Source organism: Corvus moneduloides, chromosome 6 (genome assembly GCF_009650955.1).
Source record: "Corvus moneduloides isolate bCorMon1 chromosome 6, bCorMon1.pri, whole genome shotgun sequence".
In the NCBI taxonomy this organism is placed as follows: Eukaryota; Metazoa; Chordata; class Aves; order Passeriformes; family Corvidae; genus Corvus; species Corvus moneduloides.
Genome location: NC_045481.1, coordinates 40737972 through 40753393, shown reverse-complemented (window position 1 = coordinate 40753393; position 15422 = coordinate 40737972). Strand labels below are relative to the sequence as shown.

Genomic DNA, 15422 nt, shown 5'->3' with positions numbered 1-15422 from the left:
GTTCAAAAAAGGCTTGTCTCTAAACAGGACAGGAAAGTCTTCTTTCTTGAATGCAAACCCATGTTTTTCTAGAGATGAGCATGGCTTCACTGGGATAAATTCTCTCTGGCCCTTGGCTCCCATATGCCTTGAGGTCATAGCCTGCAAATGAGAGCCCTTTAGGGGAAGCTGCTGTGGGTTTGATTTCTAGTGATTCATCTCAGAAGTAAATCAGAAAAACAATTGTGTCACCTGTGAAGTCCGTGGAGATCTGCCCAGAGGAACCTAATAAAATGAAAAGGATCAGGCCCAGTGAGCCTGAGGTTACTTCAGAGCCTGTCCCTGTCAGATTAAGAAACTAAAAGTGAAATCTGATGAGAAATGTTGTTGTAAGTGAATGGGAGAGTAATATTTCCGGTCTGAATCGTGTCTGCTTCATACAGACTGGTGACTTGGCTGGAGAAAGGGAGCTCTGGGCCATGTTCTTTCCTGATTTAACATCAGTTACAGGTTTGAATGTTTATCCATGTGTTTTAGTTATACTCCAGCACACTCAATTTTGTGGTTATTACTCTTCTTACTCCTAGAGATAGTTCCGAGCCTTGCTGCTTTATTTATTTACCTTTATTATTATTTTATTTTGAATGAAATGTGAGAAAAATGTGGGCTGGAAGTAATACCCTAGACTAGGAGAAACTCTAAAAGTAATTACTGGATAAGGAATTATTGTTCCATTTTGATCAGTCAGGTCTTCAAGGGCTTTTGGTATCAACACCAACTCTGCTAAACAGCCAGCCATCTCACATGAAGCAGTGTGAAGCACTTGGATGAGGGAGAAGAAACATGTTGTTAAATTCTTTTTCGGGGCCACACCAGCTGATGTTAAAATCAGCTGATCTTAAAACAGCTGTGAAACCCAAAGTCTGATAGGAGTAAGTTTTAGACATTGAATAGGCAAAAGATTCATGACTGTATGGCAGAGAGACTGGGAACACTTGCAAAACCGAGAGTGTAAGTCTTTGTGGGGGTGGTACCTGGGGAGAAATTGCTAGATCAAATCAAGTCCACTTACAAAGTTGTTAAAGAATTGATGAGCCAGAGAGCTGCTTGAGTGAGATTTCACAGTGATGCATAATGTATGCCTGAAGCTTTTAGTCCAAATGTAAACAGAAGCTAGAAGGGACAAGAAAGATGCATGTTCTCTAGGTTCTGGTATCAGTGTTTGCAAGGACTTTTATTTTTCATTAAGCTGCTTGTCTCTTGGTAAACAATAACCCCATCACTGTGGAACCTAGCATGTTGCATTAAGCACAAGGCTGTGAAGTATTTCTAGATTTCCTGACATTTGGACCTGGCTCACAAAAAAAAGGAACAAACAGTGGCCTGCAAATAAGACATTGAATAACTTGTCCTAAAGGTCCTCTGACTGCAAAACAACACTGTAAAAATCAGAATCCAAAGTACTGTTGAACATACAACATTGCACCAAGGGACTGAATTCAGATTTGTTAGAAGAACAGCCCATGTTACCTTCATTTGGCTTCGTTTCAAAATCGTGTTTTTCACTCCTGTAAAATGGATGTAGTAGCCCCTCAAACTTCTCAGCATGAAAATGCACGTCCTTTGAGCTAAAGGCAGTTGCTGCTCTTTTTGGAACAGCAGTCCTGAAACTGGAACACTGGATGAGTTATGAAAAATAAGCATTAATTTGTGGAAACTTCTGATAAACCACTTCTGTGAAAACTTCTATAACCATCGCCTGGAGCTGAGGCAAGATTTTTGACCAATATGAGAGATTCCATTTCTCAGGATGTTCACCTTGGATGTGGGGAATATCTGTGTTCAAATGTCAGGTATCAAGCTTGAATTTGAATGTGAGGTTACTGTGTCCCATGCATTAACCAGCTGGGTCCTTTGTGCTCTCACGTATCAGTAATCAATTTAATTTTTGGAAGGAAAACACAGTTAAGCAGATTTTGTCTCTCCTTCAAATGCAGAATGGGAGCAAGTTCTGAAACACTGATGATCCATCTTTTTCTCATCAACCCTAATGGCTGCTTGTGGGTTTTTTCTACTGTAACTTACAAATCTGTAATTCAGAGTGCACAATATAAGTGTAAATCAGTTTGGGAATGATAATGAAGCTTATCACGGATAATCTGGGAACAACTGCTTCCACTTCTGTGCAGACCTGTGCTGCTGCTCGGGTGAACATGTGTCTCCCAGTAATCAGTAAATGAAATGCAATTAGTAGGGTGATGGGATTAATCACTTGATCACCACCTTAGACCTCAGTGACTATGCTGAGATCCCTTGATGGATGATGATGTGAATTTGCAAAGCGTCGTTCATTCTCATCACTTGTTCTTTGCCCTCCTGTGGTGAAATTAAAACAGTCTCTGAGCAGGAAAAAAAAAAGAAGCCACACAGAAAACTCCAGCAGTAAGAATAAATTAGAGTTAACTAGTTCAGCAAAATCAAGCAACAGCATGCTCTTAGAAACAAAAATCTCTGCTCATCTGGCTTTTCTTGTTTTGTCATTTGAGCCCAGGCTCCTTTTCTTTTGTTTCAACTGCAGAAACAGGAAGACAAATGTGATAGGGTGGTGCATGTGCTTTTCCAGTGGGGAAAAATCACTTACAGCTCTGATAATTGACAATAAAACAACATTTTGCCCATTCCAAGCAGGTAGTTTGAAGTCTCTCTCCATTATTGAGGTGCACAATGCACAGCCTTTCAGACACTGTTTATAAATCATTGCTTGGGGATCACAATAGTACTTCTGGCCCTGTCTGCCTGTTTTGTGTTTCAGAAAGACCTTCTATAAACTTCTCACACACACACAAAAACCCCAACAAAAACTAAACCCATCCAGACTTCTCTTGTGTTTATTTTTACTTGTTTCATCTACTTTTATTAATAACATGTACCAAGTTTATTACCCTCCATGTGATGTGGTCTTACACAGTTCTCCATTCACTTTTGCTTTTCTCACACAATGCCAAAATCTGAGTTAATGTCTTAACATTTACTCAGTTCTGTAAAATTATCCCAGAGTCTGTGGGCTAATTCTTGGGTTGTTTGAGCTTCAGACAGGCTGATTCAGAAAGTAATTTTCTCTTTATGGAGATAAGAACGTAAAAAATGTCCACCTAGTTCAGACTTAAGGTTTCTCAAGCCCACTGTTTTGTCTACAAGAATGGAAATAAATGCCACTTTGGGAGAGAGTGTGAATCTAGCCACTTTCTGCTCTGTTCCTATAGCTGTTGCTCAGCACCAGCATTCGTTGTTTTAGGGATGTTAAAGGGCAGGTCCCTGTCTGTTCTTTTTACTGTTTCATATGGACTGAAGCAGCATCAAATTAGCATGAAGCATCAGTGTAACTGAGAATTGGTCAGGTGGAATCTGAATCAGAGCCTGCAGGAGTCCCATCACTCATCCTGGGCTGGAAACACTCCCGAGTGCCTGAGTGCTCTGGGTAGACAAGGTCCCAGGAACAGCACCCTCACAGCAGGATTTCAGCCTCTGGGGATGAGACCTCTTGAGTTCATCTGATTTACTTCTGTGGGGTGGGGGGGTGAAGGCACGGTGGATCGCTTGAGCTTGGTAACGTCACTGAAACAAGGTGCCTCTAGTAAGACTGAAAACCAAACTTTCAGATTGAAGCAGCAGAAAGTTGTAAAGGCAACAGGACGAAATACAGTTCCAGCTTAGACTGAACAGCCAGGTGCCTCTCTGTTGTGCTTTCCTTCCCTTTTCCTAAAATTATGATGACACAAGTGTAAGGGTAAGGGTTTTACTTCAACCTGGATGTCTGTTTCCCTTTTACTATCACTTAATCTGCAGACTGTGCTTTCTGTCAAGTCTGCAGCATGCCCTTATCTTAAGGATGTGAACATGTACACATTGGATACCATACAAGACAGGGATGATACTTGCATAATGAAATTAAATTAAATTACTATCGTGTGTTATCAACTTTCTGTAGAGGTCCTGTGTGGTTAGTACTTAACTTAGTGCAACCCCATTGTGTGGAGGGGAATATTAACCAAGGCTAATTTTGTCCTGAAATGAAAACAGTCCATTTTTGGTTATCAGTATAAATATTTGAGGGTATATCTCGGTACTTCCTTCCACACAAAATAAGCTGTGATTATATCATAGTAAAATTGTGTTGTTTGTACTGTGATCAGGGGTGTGTATGCATTTGCATGTGATACCTATACCTGTGTCTGGACAGTTTAACCCTTGTGTGAGCATGTCCACAATTATATAACTTTTCCAATCCAAATAGGCTTTACTGTTTTGACCTGGTGTGGATGTATCAGGAGATACTATGGGTTCTGTAACCTCATTTGCTTTTACTCATTAGAACGAGGCAAAAGTATCACAAGCTCCCGTGTCCTGTGATGAGGTCAGAGATGGAATGTGTGTGCTCCAAGCGACTGTCTCATAGGGTTTTTTAATTGTATGGGAAAAAAAGTTTCCTTAATTATTTTTACTGTCTGTTTCGTGATTAGCAAAACCCTGTATTCCTACTACCTATTGCATATCTTCTCTCTTCCAGTTCTTCATGTTCATTTTGTTAATCTTCCTGGCGGAGCTTTCAGCTGCAATCCTGGCTTTTATATTCAGAGAAAATGTAAGTATCCGATGGTGGGCAAACTCTAGTGAAATTATACACAGCTGGAGCAGGGCGTTAGACAGTGGCTAATTTGTCTGTAGAGTGACTGGTTTCAAATATCAGCAAACCTCCTTCGTTCCTACCCTCAGTCTGCAGAACTGCCAGCACATCAGGGAATGCTGGCTCACCTGGCTAGTGCAGGATGGATAGCTTATGGGGACACTGGGGGGACTACTTATTCCTGAAGTTTTTAGAGTCTTTTAAAGTCTTCCTGACTCTCTTGCAGCCAAACCAGCTGCACATTCCATCAGAGAGAAGTTTTATAATAGTCACACTATGATTAAAAGCAACTATTTTTCTTTTCCAGTATGACATATGTTTAATATTACTAGTGGAAAACTCCTGTTTTCTGAACAGAGCCAATGCTTGCTCTGCAGTGCAAAAATTCTCTTATGAATCTTCTAATCATATTCATTCTTGAACTTCCATGTTCTGCTGCTCACCAGACTCCTACCAATGCTACTCATAAGATATCCCCCTGACCTGCCCTAAGCAATTCTCCCCCCACTTATTGCTCTGCTTAGTTTTGTCCTTCTCTCCAAAGCTTCATATGATGTAGCCTTTCTCTATTCTTCTGCAATGAATATTATTACATGGCCATCATCCCTCCCCTGTGCTAGTAGTAAACTTTTACTGCAGTAGTAATAACCACAGTCTCATTTCTTTCTCTAAACAGCAAAGGTCCATGCATTTTTTTGCATGTTCACACATGTGCAAAGGAGAGCCTGACTGAAGTAGGTCCATCCTTCTCTGAGTGATGGCTGTGAAAAAACATTGGCTGGTAGAGGTGGTCACCAGTGACTGCTAGTATGTATTTTGCTTATTTTGCCTCTGGCAGTAGCAAGAGAACATACAGCATATTTGCTGTACTGAACACGAGAGAAATGTGGCATGAGCAAAGAACAGCCATGTATAACGATGATTTTCTTAAACCAGGATATACTTTTAATTTTATTCATTTAAAAAAGCTTTTGATAGAAAAGAATCAAAACTCAGGAAGCTCACAGTGAGACAGTGTGGTGTTTTTATAGTAGGATGGGCTTGGGAGGAGGTGGTGAGAGGATTTTTTTCCATTTATGAGCTGGTGGTCTTTTGTCTTTGCCTCAGATCTGAAGGCAGTGGGGAAGGGATGGCACTCTGCACACAGAATGGGTGTCCCATTCCATCTTAGGCTTGGAGACCATGTCCTCATAGAAACACCTATTAACAGATTGCAGCATGGGGGGTCTGGTGTCTTCTGGTCATGACGGCTCTGCTGTTAGGAGTTTTTAGAGAATGCCTTTGGTTCAGAAGAAGGAACAGACTGTACATGTAGGAACTGCCCTGCAGACCCAGGCATAGGCTTTGTGACAGAGAGAGGACACGGTCCCTGGGGAGCAAGGCCTGGGCAAGCAGCTGTCAGCTGATGGCTCCCACCTCCCCCCTTCTCTGTGGGAAACCTGTAAAAGGTAGAAGAAACTGCCCAGGCTTGCTGCAAGTCCTGGGTGTGGGGTGACTGCACTGCTGATGTGTCCTCCTCGCTTACAGCTAGCTTCTGGGCAAAGAATCAGTACCTTCCACTCCCATGGTAGCCACGGGACATGTAAGGTCATGGCATCTTGCAAGATAAGGTTGCAGCAGTTATTCTAGGCTTCTGTGGCATCTGGCAGTCTTTTGTGAGGTAAAACTTGAAGGGGAACAAACTTCTATCTTTCTTAAGCTTGTCTCCTTGTTTGTATCACCAGCTTCCCACTCTGCCAGAATGATTGACAGGAAGGGCTTAAATGGGAAGGAATGAAGAATGTCAGATCCCAGCATAGCTGGAGATGGCTCTATGCAGAAGTCAAACTTGATCTGCGAGTTCTTGTGGTTTGTTCTCTCCTCAGGTTTCTTCTGAAAAAATAGCCCTTGTTTTGGTGTTGCTGTATATTGTGGTGGTAGCCTGTCTGGCTTGGAAACTACTTGGGGTCAATGCTGCTGTCACCTTTGGGTTAGGGTGAGCTGCATGGCTGGACAGGATGTCCATGGGGACAGAGGTAGTCTTTCAGTGACCCCGGGTTGGGAAGAATTCTTCACAGTAGCAATTGAAGGTCAAGATCAGATGTGCTTTTCTCTTCCTTGCAAAACAAATTACTTTCAGGGCATGTGGTGGCAAATGCACACTTAGGCAATCTAAGTTTCTTCGAGGCTTACCAAGCGGGATTCTTTGATGGTCGCTGCACCAGTCCATGTGGCAGTGGCCTCTCTGGGTGTGTAAAATGAGCCAAAAGATACACTTCATCTTTTTGCTTTATAGATAATGTTCAGTGCAGCTTTCTCTTGTATAGTTTCACATCCAAAACAGCTCCCAAACACTCAATGGGGTTAAATTATTAACAGCTAAGGGAGTGAGAGAAATCAAGAGACAAAAATAAGGGAGAAAAGAGATGTTTTCTGCTGAGATTTGACATGAGAGGAAGAGTCAGTGAAGCAGAGCAAGGTGGGGGGGTAAGTGAAGGTGGTATTCGTGAAGGTGAGCTACTGTGACCTGCAAGTCCAGCTGCATTTCTAAAGAGCTATTTAAAAGCAGTCTCTGCAGAGGAAGGCTGCTGTTCATCAGCTATGGAATTACCAGAGTTTCTCTTCCTTTGAAAAGGAGGTTTTGGGGGTGGAGAACCCTTTTTCATCTAGAAGTTCCTCCATAAAATAATGACTTTCATGAACACTAGAGAGAGGCTGTGAAAGAGCAATAGGAATTTCTCTTTATGTGCCCTTCAGAGGTCTGGGTGGGAAAAACCCAGGAGGGGTATTTGATTCTTAGTGACCTGTCTTAGCAAGCAAGAAAGGATTGGTATGAACAGAAGAGTCCAGTGGCAGGGCTTTGGATGGAGTCAGGATGCATTTTAGCCCCAGTTCTAACACTTAGTAAGCCAGTCACTTTGGATGCTGGTGCCTCTATGTCCTCAGACATAAGGCAAAAGCTAAAGAACATGAACCTTCCTCAGCTGAGCAGACAGAAGTCTCTCAGGTAGAGGGCACTGCAGGAGTGGGAAGTGCAGCACTGGTGACTGCACCTCCATGCCCTGTACTGTGCCAGACACATCAGAATGCTCCAGGCCAATGTAGATGGGTAGGAGTGTGTCCTGTTTTCCAAGCAGGCACCATGAAGGCAGCTTCTTGCACAGCATTCAGTATCCCTGAGCACAGCGTGGCATGAGAATGCTGTGACCTTCCTGGGCAGTGCCAGCGTGCCTGTGCTGTGCAGAAATGCCCCCCTTTTTCTAGACCCCTTTTATCTGGCTGCACTAATCCCAGCAAAGCTGTTTTTTGAACCAGTGTGACAAAACAGTCTCACTTCATTCACTGACACGTAAGTGTACGCATGCATGTGCTGCATTGGAGGCGCCCCGCCCAAAACACAGCCGAACAGCTCCTTATTGTTCATGGCTGTGGCTGCCACAACTGTGTTGTCAAAGTGTGTGTGAAGCTCTAGTTTTACCAGTAGGTCCTTTGCTCCCTTCCCAATTGTTCTTGCCATAAAAATCCAATGTGCACAAACGTCATCAGGGCCGGTACTTGTTTCAGCTAGAGGAAGGCCATGGGAATGGCAGTAGGACTGTCTTATTTCATCCTCCTTTGTCAGCAAGTTTTTAAAAGAAGACTTTTTTTATTTTTGGCCTCATTTTTCTGAACTTGAGATGCTCAGGATAAGCAGTTATTTTCCTGGCAAATGTACCCTTCCAGCATTAGGCTTTGTTTTAGGCCAAGTGTTGTAAAAATCACACACAAACTCTGAACAATTTCCTCTGGGATTACTGCTGTCAAAACAAAGCTTTCACTTTATATTTAAATTACTCTTTTGTTTTAGACCCCAACAAAGGCAGCGGGCTGGGATTATTACCAACGGTAATATCAGTTTCAAAGTCTGTGCTTCAGGAACAGATGAGCATCAAAAAAATGTGCTGCTGTGTGCAGGGTTGGATGCTGCATGGATAAAGCATGTAGAGAACGGGAAGGAAAGGAGAACACCGAGGACATATTTCAGCATCTTCTAACTCACCTTCCCTCAGTGCACCAAATTCCCAAGGAAAAATGCCATGCCCTCTGGTATTTTAATATTCAAAAGCAAAAAAATGACTGAATATCTGTCCAAAAAAAGTAATTTAGGAATTTAACAGCATAACTAATTAAAGGTAGTGACATTGAGCTAACTGCATGATTCAAGTATTTGTGACAAAGTTTTACCCGTTGCTGATGAAGTAATTACATTTGGCCTTTGTTTGTATTTGTAAAAGAGAAGCCAATACTACATGGTATTCAGGATCTTTTAAAAAGTCACCACAGCCTTTTTCTCTTTTCAGTCCTTAAATTTTGTGATAGAGTTACAAACAAAACAAACAGTTTTGTGCTTGTGCTTTTGTGCGCACCCCTAGAGCTCATGCATATGCATGCGTATGTGCGATATTTCACGTTGCATATCAAGAACCTGAAAGCAGCTTGTAGCAGCCTCTGTTACTGCGTCAGCAGTGCTGTATGAACAACAGGGGGGAATAAAAAGGGTATTTTTCAGGCAGCTTAATTCCTGATCCTGCAAATATGCAACATCACAGCAGTGCTGTAGCCAGCCAAGTCCAGCCCCCTTCGCTGTGGCTTTTGCAGTGGCAGAAGATTTTGCCTGTGTGGCAAGTCACAAGGTATTTTGGAGAAGGGACCACACAAGTCAACACCTATTGGGAACATGAAAAGAGGATTTCTTTAAGTTTTTGTCCTGAAGTGACAGAAAGGCAGCAAGATTGAATAGGGATGTTCAGTTTAACAAGATTACTAGGATTGTATGTTTACTATTCCTCCAGAGAGTCATCCTAAGTAAATGTAATTTCAAGGTGTCTAACTTCTCCAGAAGACTCTGAGACAAATTTGTGCATTTTTTCTGTTTTACTGTAAATATAAACAAGGGTAAATGAAATTCCAATAATTTATATTGTTGACTTTTGGAAAAATGTTTAAATTATCTAAACACAAATATAAAGAGGATTTTTTTTTATTTATGTACGCAGGTTAGTTTAGATAATCTAAAGCATTGTCAAGGAAATAGTGTTTTTTTCTGATTAATAAGCTGAGTTGACTATTTCCTATTCATTATGTGTTTTTTAATTCTTTTTCTTTTCCAGAACGTTTCATGTTAGGGCTTCATTCTGCTTTCTCACACATGGAAGTAAATTCAGAGCAGTTCCCCTATTGTTAGTAGGAAGTTAACTGGTTTGAAGGAAAAGTGGAGTGGAAAATCATGCTTTGCTTGTGGACTTCATGAAGCACACCAAGTGAAAATACAGTTTGGGCATGGATTTGACAATCTTTGTAAAATCTGCTTTAGGCTTGTTTCAATTTATGAAATACTTTCAAATAGTGCTGAAAATTAAAAAAAAAAACCAACAAAAACTAAAACCAACCAACATTTAAGTGTAAACATAATCTTAATTATCTTAGAAGTACAGATATAATTCAGTCCCTGATTTTAATGAGTGACAGTTTTATTCAACAGGTATCCTTCACTGTATACATAGATATGGCTCAGTCAATGGCTTTTCACATATTTCTCCTATGAGGTTTGCAAAAAAAAAGAACAAACCCAAAAAAACAAAGAACCCTCAGCATTCACAGAAGGGAGCTTTGGGAAATGTTGGCAATAGCCTTTACATTTCCACCTGTCTGTATTTCAGCTGACCAGAGAGTTTTTCACCAAGGAGCTGAAGAAGCATTACCAGAGGAACAATGACACGGATGTCTTCTCTTCCACCTGGAACTCTGTTATGATCACAGTAAGTCAGACAGCACCAGCCCCATTCTGCCCGTGGTCAGTGGCCACCAACATGCTGCTCAGCCCACACCCTCAGCTCTCCCAGGGTCAGCCTGCTTCAACCATCCTGTTGTGTCCAGCCTAGCACCAGGGCTTGTGGTTGAAGGGAGGTGAGACTTTGGCTGGCAGTCAGTCTCTCAAATGGAGATGCCAGTTCTGAGAGAGACACTCTTAATGACTGCATCAGGGTCACCTGATTTGCCAAAACCTGAGGCATTGGACCTAAATGGGTACCCCCAGTTTTCAAATATCAGGCACAGAGAGCAGTGGAGGCGCCTGCAACTGGGTATCACTGCATTTGCTCTGGGCTTTCTACCTTGCAGTCTGCTTCAGAATTATTCCCAGCCAACAGCTACCAAAAGCTGGCATTAACTAATGTTTTGTGGTTAACAGCAGCTTAGGCAGGAGTGTTTATGATATATTTTCACTACAGAAATAATAGCCATCAAAATCGACTTTGTCATTACATCCCTAACCGGGCAGGTTACAGGTTGACTGCCATTGGAACTGCAGTTGTTAACGCGTACCACAAGAAGTTCAGTCTGTGTGTGTGTGTGTGTGTGTACACGTGTTAGTGCTCTGCACACCCCATGGTGTGTCCCTTCAGGAGTGAAAAGCAGGATGTCAGCCTCTGCAGATGAAAAGTCAATTTTAATCTTAAAAGGAAAAGATGATTGCTGCCCTTCATGCTGATTCAGGACTTTATTAAAGATATTTCCTCTTGCTGACTGAAAGGAGACAGAGTCAGGGTATGACTTGAATCCTTAAAAAGCATCTGACTGGAATCCTAAAGAGAGACCTTATTCGAATCACCTAGCAGTGCCTTTAAGCAGCAACGATCCTGGCCATTAGCCATGGGGAGAAGGGGTGGTTGGGAGCCTGGGCTGTACTGCTGGGTGATCTCAAGCAAGTCGTTCTGGATATGTTCCAAAGCCCCGTGTAGTTTGCAGCAATATTCCCAGTAGTACCTTAGAATCTACAGTATGACATAGAAACAGTGGGACTTCATAAAGACTTCAATGAAACAGAAGCTCCAACGAATGAGCACAATCCACTACTTTGGAAAGAACAGTTGTCTCTGCTTTGACTAAAGCTTTGATCCCTATGAGAATAGGTCTTAGATTCGTCACGTCTGCTTTCAGGGAAAGGTATCAATTCTGTTTTCCTTTCTTCTCTGTGCCTCTCCCTAGTTTGCCTGCTGTGGAGTGAATGGACCAGAAGATTTTGAAGCTATCCCTCATCTTCCATACTCCTCTTTGGAAGGGGCGACACCGGAGGCTTGCTGCCAGCGAGAGCTGCAGAGCCGGGAAGGGATGTTTGTCAACAAGGAAGCTTGTCTATCAGGCATGGAGAGGTTTCAGAACCGGCAGGTAAGGGAGGCTGAACGCTGGGAAAAGGAGCCTCACAGGGGGCAGAGAGACAGCCACAGTGGCCATGGGTAGCTAGTGGATCTGGCAGGCCCTGACTGTACCTCACATCCTAGTTACACTCCTGTTGACAGCTTTTGAAGTGATGGTATGTGGCCGATTTTGAAAATCCCCTTTCATAGCATACACTGCTAAGTCCATGTTGTGCTGTACCATCAGAAATACGAAGATTTTCCTAAGAGACTGAGAGGTAAGGTGGGAATTTAGATCAAGTTCTGTTGTGTTTCTGAAGGTTAGAACTATCTCTGAGAAGTTAATTAGCAAGCCAGCACAGGTCAGGTAGGATGGGATGGAGTTGACTCTTACTGGCTACAGGAGTGGTTCCAATTTAGTTCACAAAGACTCCTAATCATTATATACAATCAAAACATCAAGGGTTGAACAGCCACAGAAAACCATGTCTGTTTCCTAAGGAAGAGAAGAATTGGAGAGCTGCATTTCTCTGCTTCTTTTATCTTTACCTTAGAAAAATGGCATTTCTTACAGTTGTCTTCCAGTACCTACAGGGATCCTACAAGAAAGCTGGAGAGGGACATTTTATAAGGGTGTGTAGTGATAGGACAAGGAGGAATGGCCTTAAACTGAAAGAGTGTAGTTTTAGTCCAGATATTACCAAAGAAACTATTGACTGTGAGGGTGGTGAGATGCTGAAAAAGGTTGTCCAGAGAAGTTGTGGATGCCTGATCACTAGAAGTGCTCATGGCCAGGTTGGATGGGGCATTGAGCATCCTGGTCTAGTGACAGGTGCTCCTGACTGTAGCAGAGGGGTTGAAAGTAGGTGATCTTTAAGGTCCTGCCCAACCCAAACCATTCTATAGTTCTATTCTATGATTGTTTTGCCAGGCCTCTTGGCTTGGCAATTTTTTGCAATACTGGGCTGGGACAAGACAGTTCATCCCATTGACACTGGGTCAAGTTTCCTTCCAATGTCACCAAGACGTGATGTTTAAGAAACTTTCCAGCAAAGTTCCTGACTGTGTTCACCACAGCATTAGTTAAACCAACTGAGCTCTGTATTGACAGTATGTACAAGCCTCCTTCTCCCTCCAGACTAGGCAGTGGTCCTCTTTTCAGCACTTAAGAGCAGATTGAGAAAGAGAAGAAAGGAGTTTGGAAGCAGCATGTGAACTGTTCCTTGGCTGGCAGCTGGAAGTGGTTGGCAAAGGCAGTCTGGGTGAGATCATAGCAGACAGCACCATGCTGCTTCTGCCAGGTCTGATTGCTGGGGATAGATAGGGAGGAGAGAGATGACACACAGCAGGGAGGGAAAGAGAAATGCATTTTGAGAAAGAGGGTTAAAGTTTTCCCTGTGTAGTGATGCTGAGGCTTACAACTTCCATGGAAAGGGAAGGTTTCCTGCAAGCCCATGTCACCACAGAGTGTTGGTGGGAGAAGCTGTGTGCACAGCAAGTGTCACCAGGCACAGTGGTGCACTTCTGTAAAGTAGGAGAGACAATCTCAAGCAACTGAGAGCTGAATTGAGGCATTGCTGGAGCAAAGTCAAGCTCTTGGGACACCACGCTGGTAGGACAGTGCTGACCATGCTTGTGCTCACCCCTGTCTGTAGCCAGCTGAGCAGAGCATGCTGGAGGCTGGGTTAAGGTTGGAGGTCTGGCAAGCACATTTGTTACTGGACTGGATGCTTTCCTCTGAAAATTTGGCTGAAACATGTCTGGAAGAGAGCTGATGCTGAGTGGTCTCATGTTGACAAAAGCATGGTTTTAACAGCTCAGTTACTGCCCCAGCAGTCTGTGTCCCCTAGGCTGGCCTCATGAGTGAATCCTCTCCATGTCCTTCCTCACTCTCTGCTGGTTGTGCCTCACTCACAGCGAGCAGGCTCTGGCATGGACAGAAGTACATAACTATTGTACTGTCTTTGCAGTTCCAATGCTTTCATTAAGGGTGGAAGGAAAAAACCCAGGTAATCGAAACATCCTAGCAGTATAGATAGGATTAAAATGTATGTGTGAAGTATATTCTCAGTGGAGAGGAAGCTGCTTTTCATACTGGACAAACTCCAATCTGCTTCTCTTTTTATGTGTCCTGTGTTTGCAGAAATTTCCCAGTGGGTTGAAATTTTATGCTGGGAGAACTGAGGCCAGGATAAGCTGGTGATTTCCAGAAACATCCTGAAACCTTTGCAGGAAGATCTACCTGCTGTTAATTGTATTAGCAATAATAAATTTAATTAAGGGTGATGGTGGCTATGCTTCATAAGTGGAATAATTGCCATAGTGCATGGCCCTGAGTTCTTAATGAAATTCTTCTCCAATAGTGAGATCAGCAGGTGTTCAGCCAGCCTCTTTTGGGGCAAAGCACAGAGAAAAGGTCCTGGGCTGCTAAAGACCTGCTGGCTGTGAGAGATGAATCAAGAATCTCCTGCCTTGGCTTTAAATAAATCATCCTTTTCACTAGCAGCCTGGGATGTCTGTCACCTGCAGTGAGTGTCCTTCCCTCTGTGCTTAGTCTCTGCCCTTTGCAGATGGCGTTCCTCTCTGTGCTGCTCCTCTCCGCCCTGCAAGAACTTGCAGCTCCTCATGGTCAGTGAGGGGTGTGAACCATTCCCACCCCACTACAGCAAAACCTTCCCCTCCCCAGCACTGTCCTGTGGATCTCTGCCTCCTGTGCCGTGGGGCTGGGTGAGGTGGTGAGAGGGAGCCGTGCTTGTGGTGCCTGGGTCTGAGAGCACCTCGCGTCCTAGTGAGGGCTCTGCTGTGAGAACAACAAAATGTGCTGCTCAGGTGTGTCTCACCACGTTTTGTCTTTCCTAGGGCTGCTACACCGTGATCCTGAACTCCTTTGAGACGTACGTGTACCTGGCAGGAGCCCTGGCCATCGGAGTGCTGGCTATTGAGGTACTTACTGTTGTCAGCCTGGAACAAAAGCGGGGGCAGTAACACATCCAGCAGCGAGGCAAACAGGCAGCTGCTCCCCCTCGCCAAGGGAAGCTGCTCTGGCAAAGTGCAAGCAGGCTCTCAACGCGTGGTTTTAACTGCCTGGAAAGAGGCTCCTCGATCCTGTGACACAACAGGCAGGGAAACACCCGATGCCATACGCCTGCAGTGCCACCTCGTGCCGGGCCTGCACAGAGCTCGGGCCCTGCCACGCTGGCCACAGGGCCTTCGGGGATGCACCGCTCGCCACGGGGCCCGCACAGCCACTGCTCCCACTGCCGCAGTGCCCGGCAAGCTGACCGATCTGTCACTTGGTTAACGTGTTCAAACCCGGCCTGTGCTTTAAAACCTTCTGCTTAGAGCCTGAAACTGTATGGAACCCAGAGCATCTCCATCGTCCTGCATCAGTACCCACTTCTTTGGTGATGTCTCTGACGAACATCCATCCACCAGACATGGTTTTAGCCCACAAGTGATGTCCCTGTGGCATTGCAGGGAAAAGGCTGGGTACTTTTAAAGTCCCCCATGTTGTGCAAAGGAGGGAGGTCTGGGCAGAGGCCCAGCAGCCTCCCTCAAAGGCTGTGCTGTGCCCATCCCAGGCAGCAGCAATGATGTGCAGAGCA

General features: G+C 43.9%; 1 protein-coding gene across 4 annotated transcripts in view; it reads left to right on the top strand.

Moving 5' to 3' along the window:
* Nucleotides 1–15422, top strand: part of TSPAN18 (tetraspanin 18) — a 121344-nt gene that overhangs the window by 102048 nt on the left and 3874 nt on the right. For all 4 annotated transcript variants that reach the window (XM_032113572.1, XM_032113573.1, XM_032113571.1 and 1 more), the window contains 4 exons: nucleotides 4547–4621; nucleotides 10342–10440; nucleotides 11669–11848; nucleotides 14677–14760. In XM_032113572.1, coding sequence (XP_031969463.1) covers nucleotides 4547–4621; nucleotides 10342–10440; nucleotides 11669–11848; nucleotides 14677–14760 — 438 coding nt within the window. The remainder of the gene's footprint in view (nucleotides 1–4546; nucleotides 4622–10341; nucleotides 10441–11668; nucleotides 11849–14676; nucleotides 14761–15422) is intronic.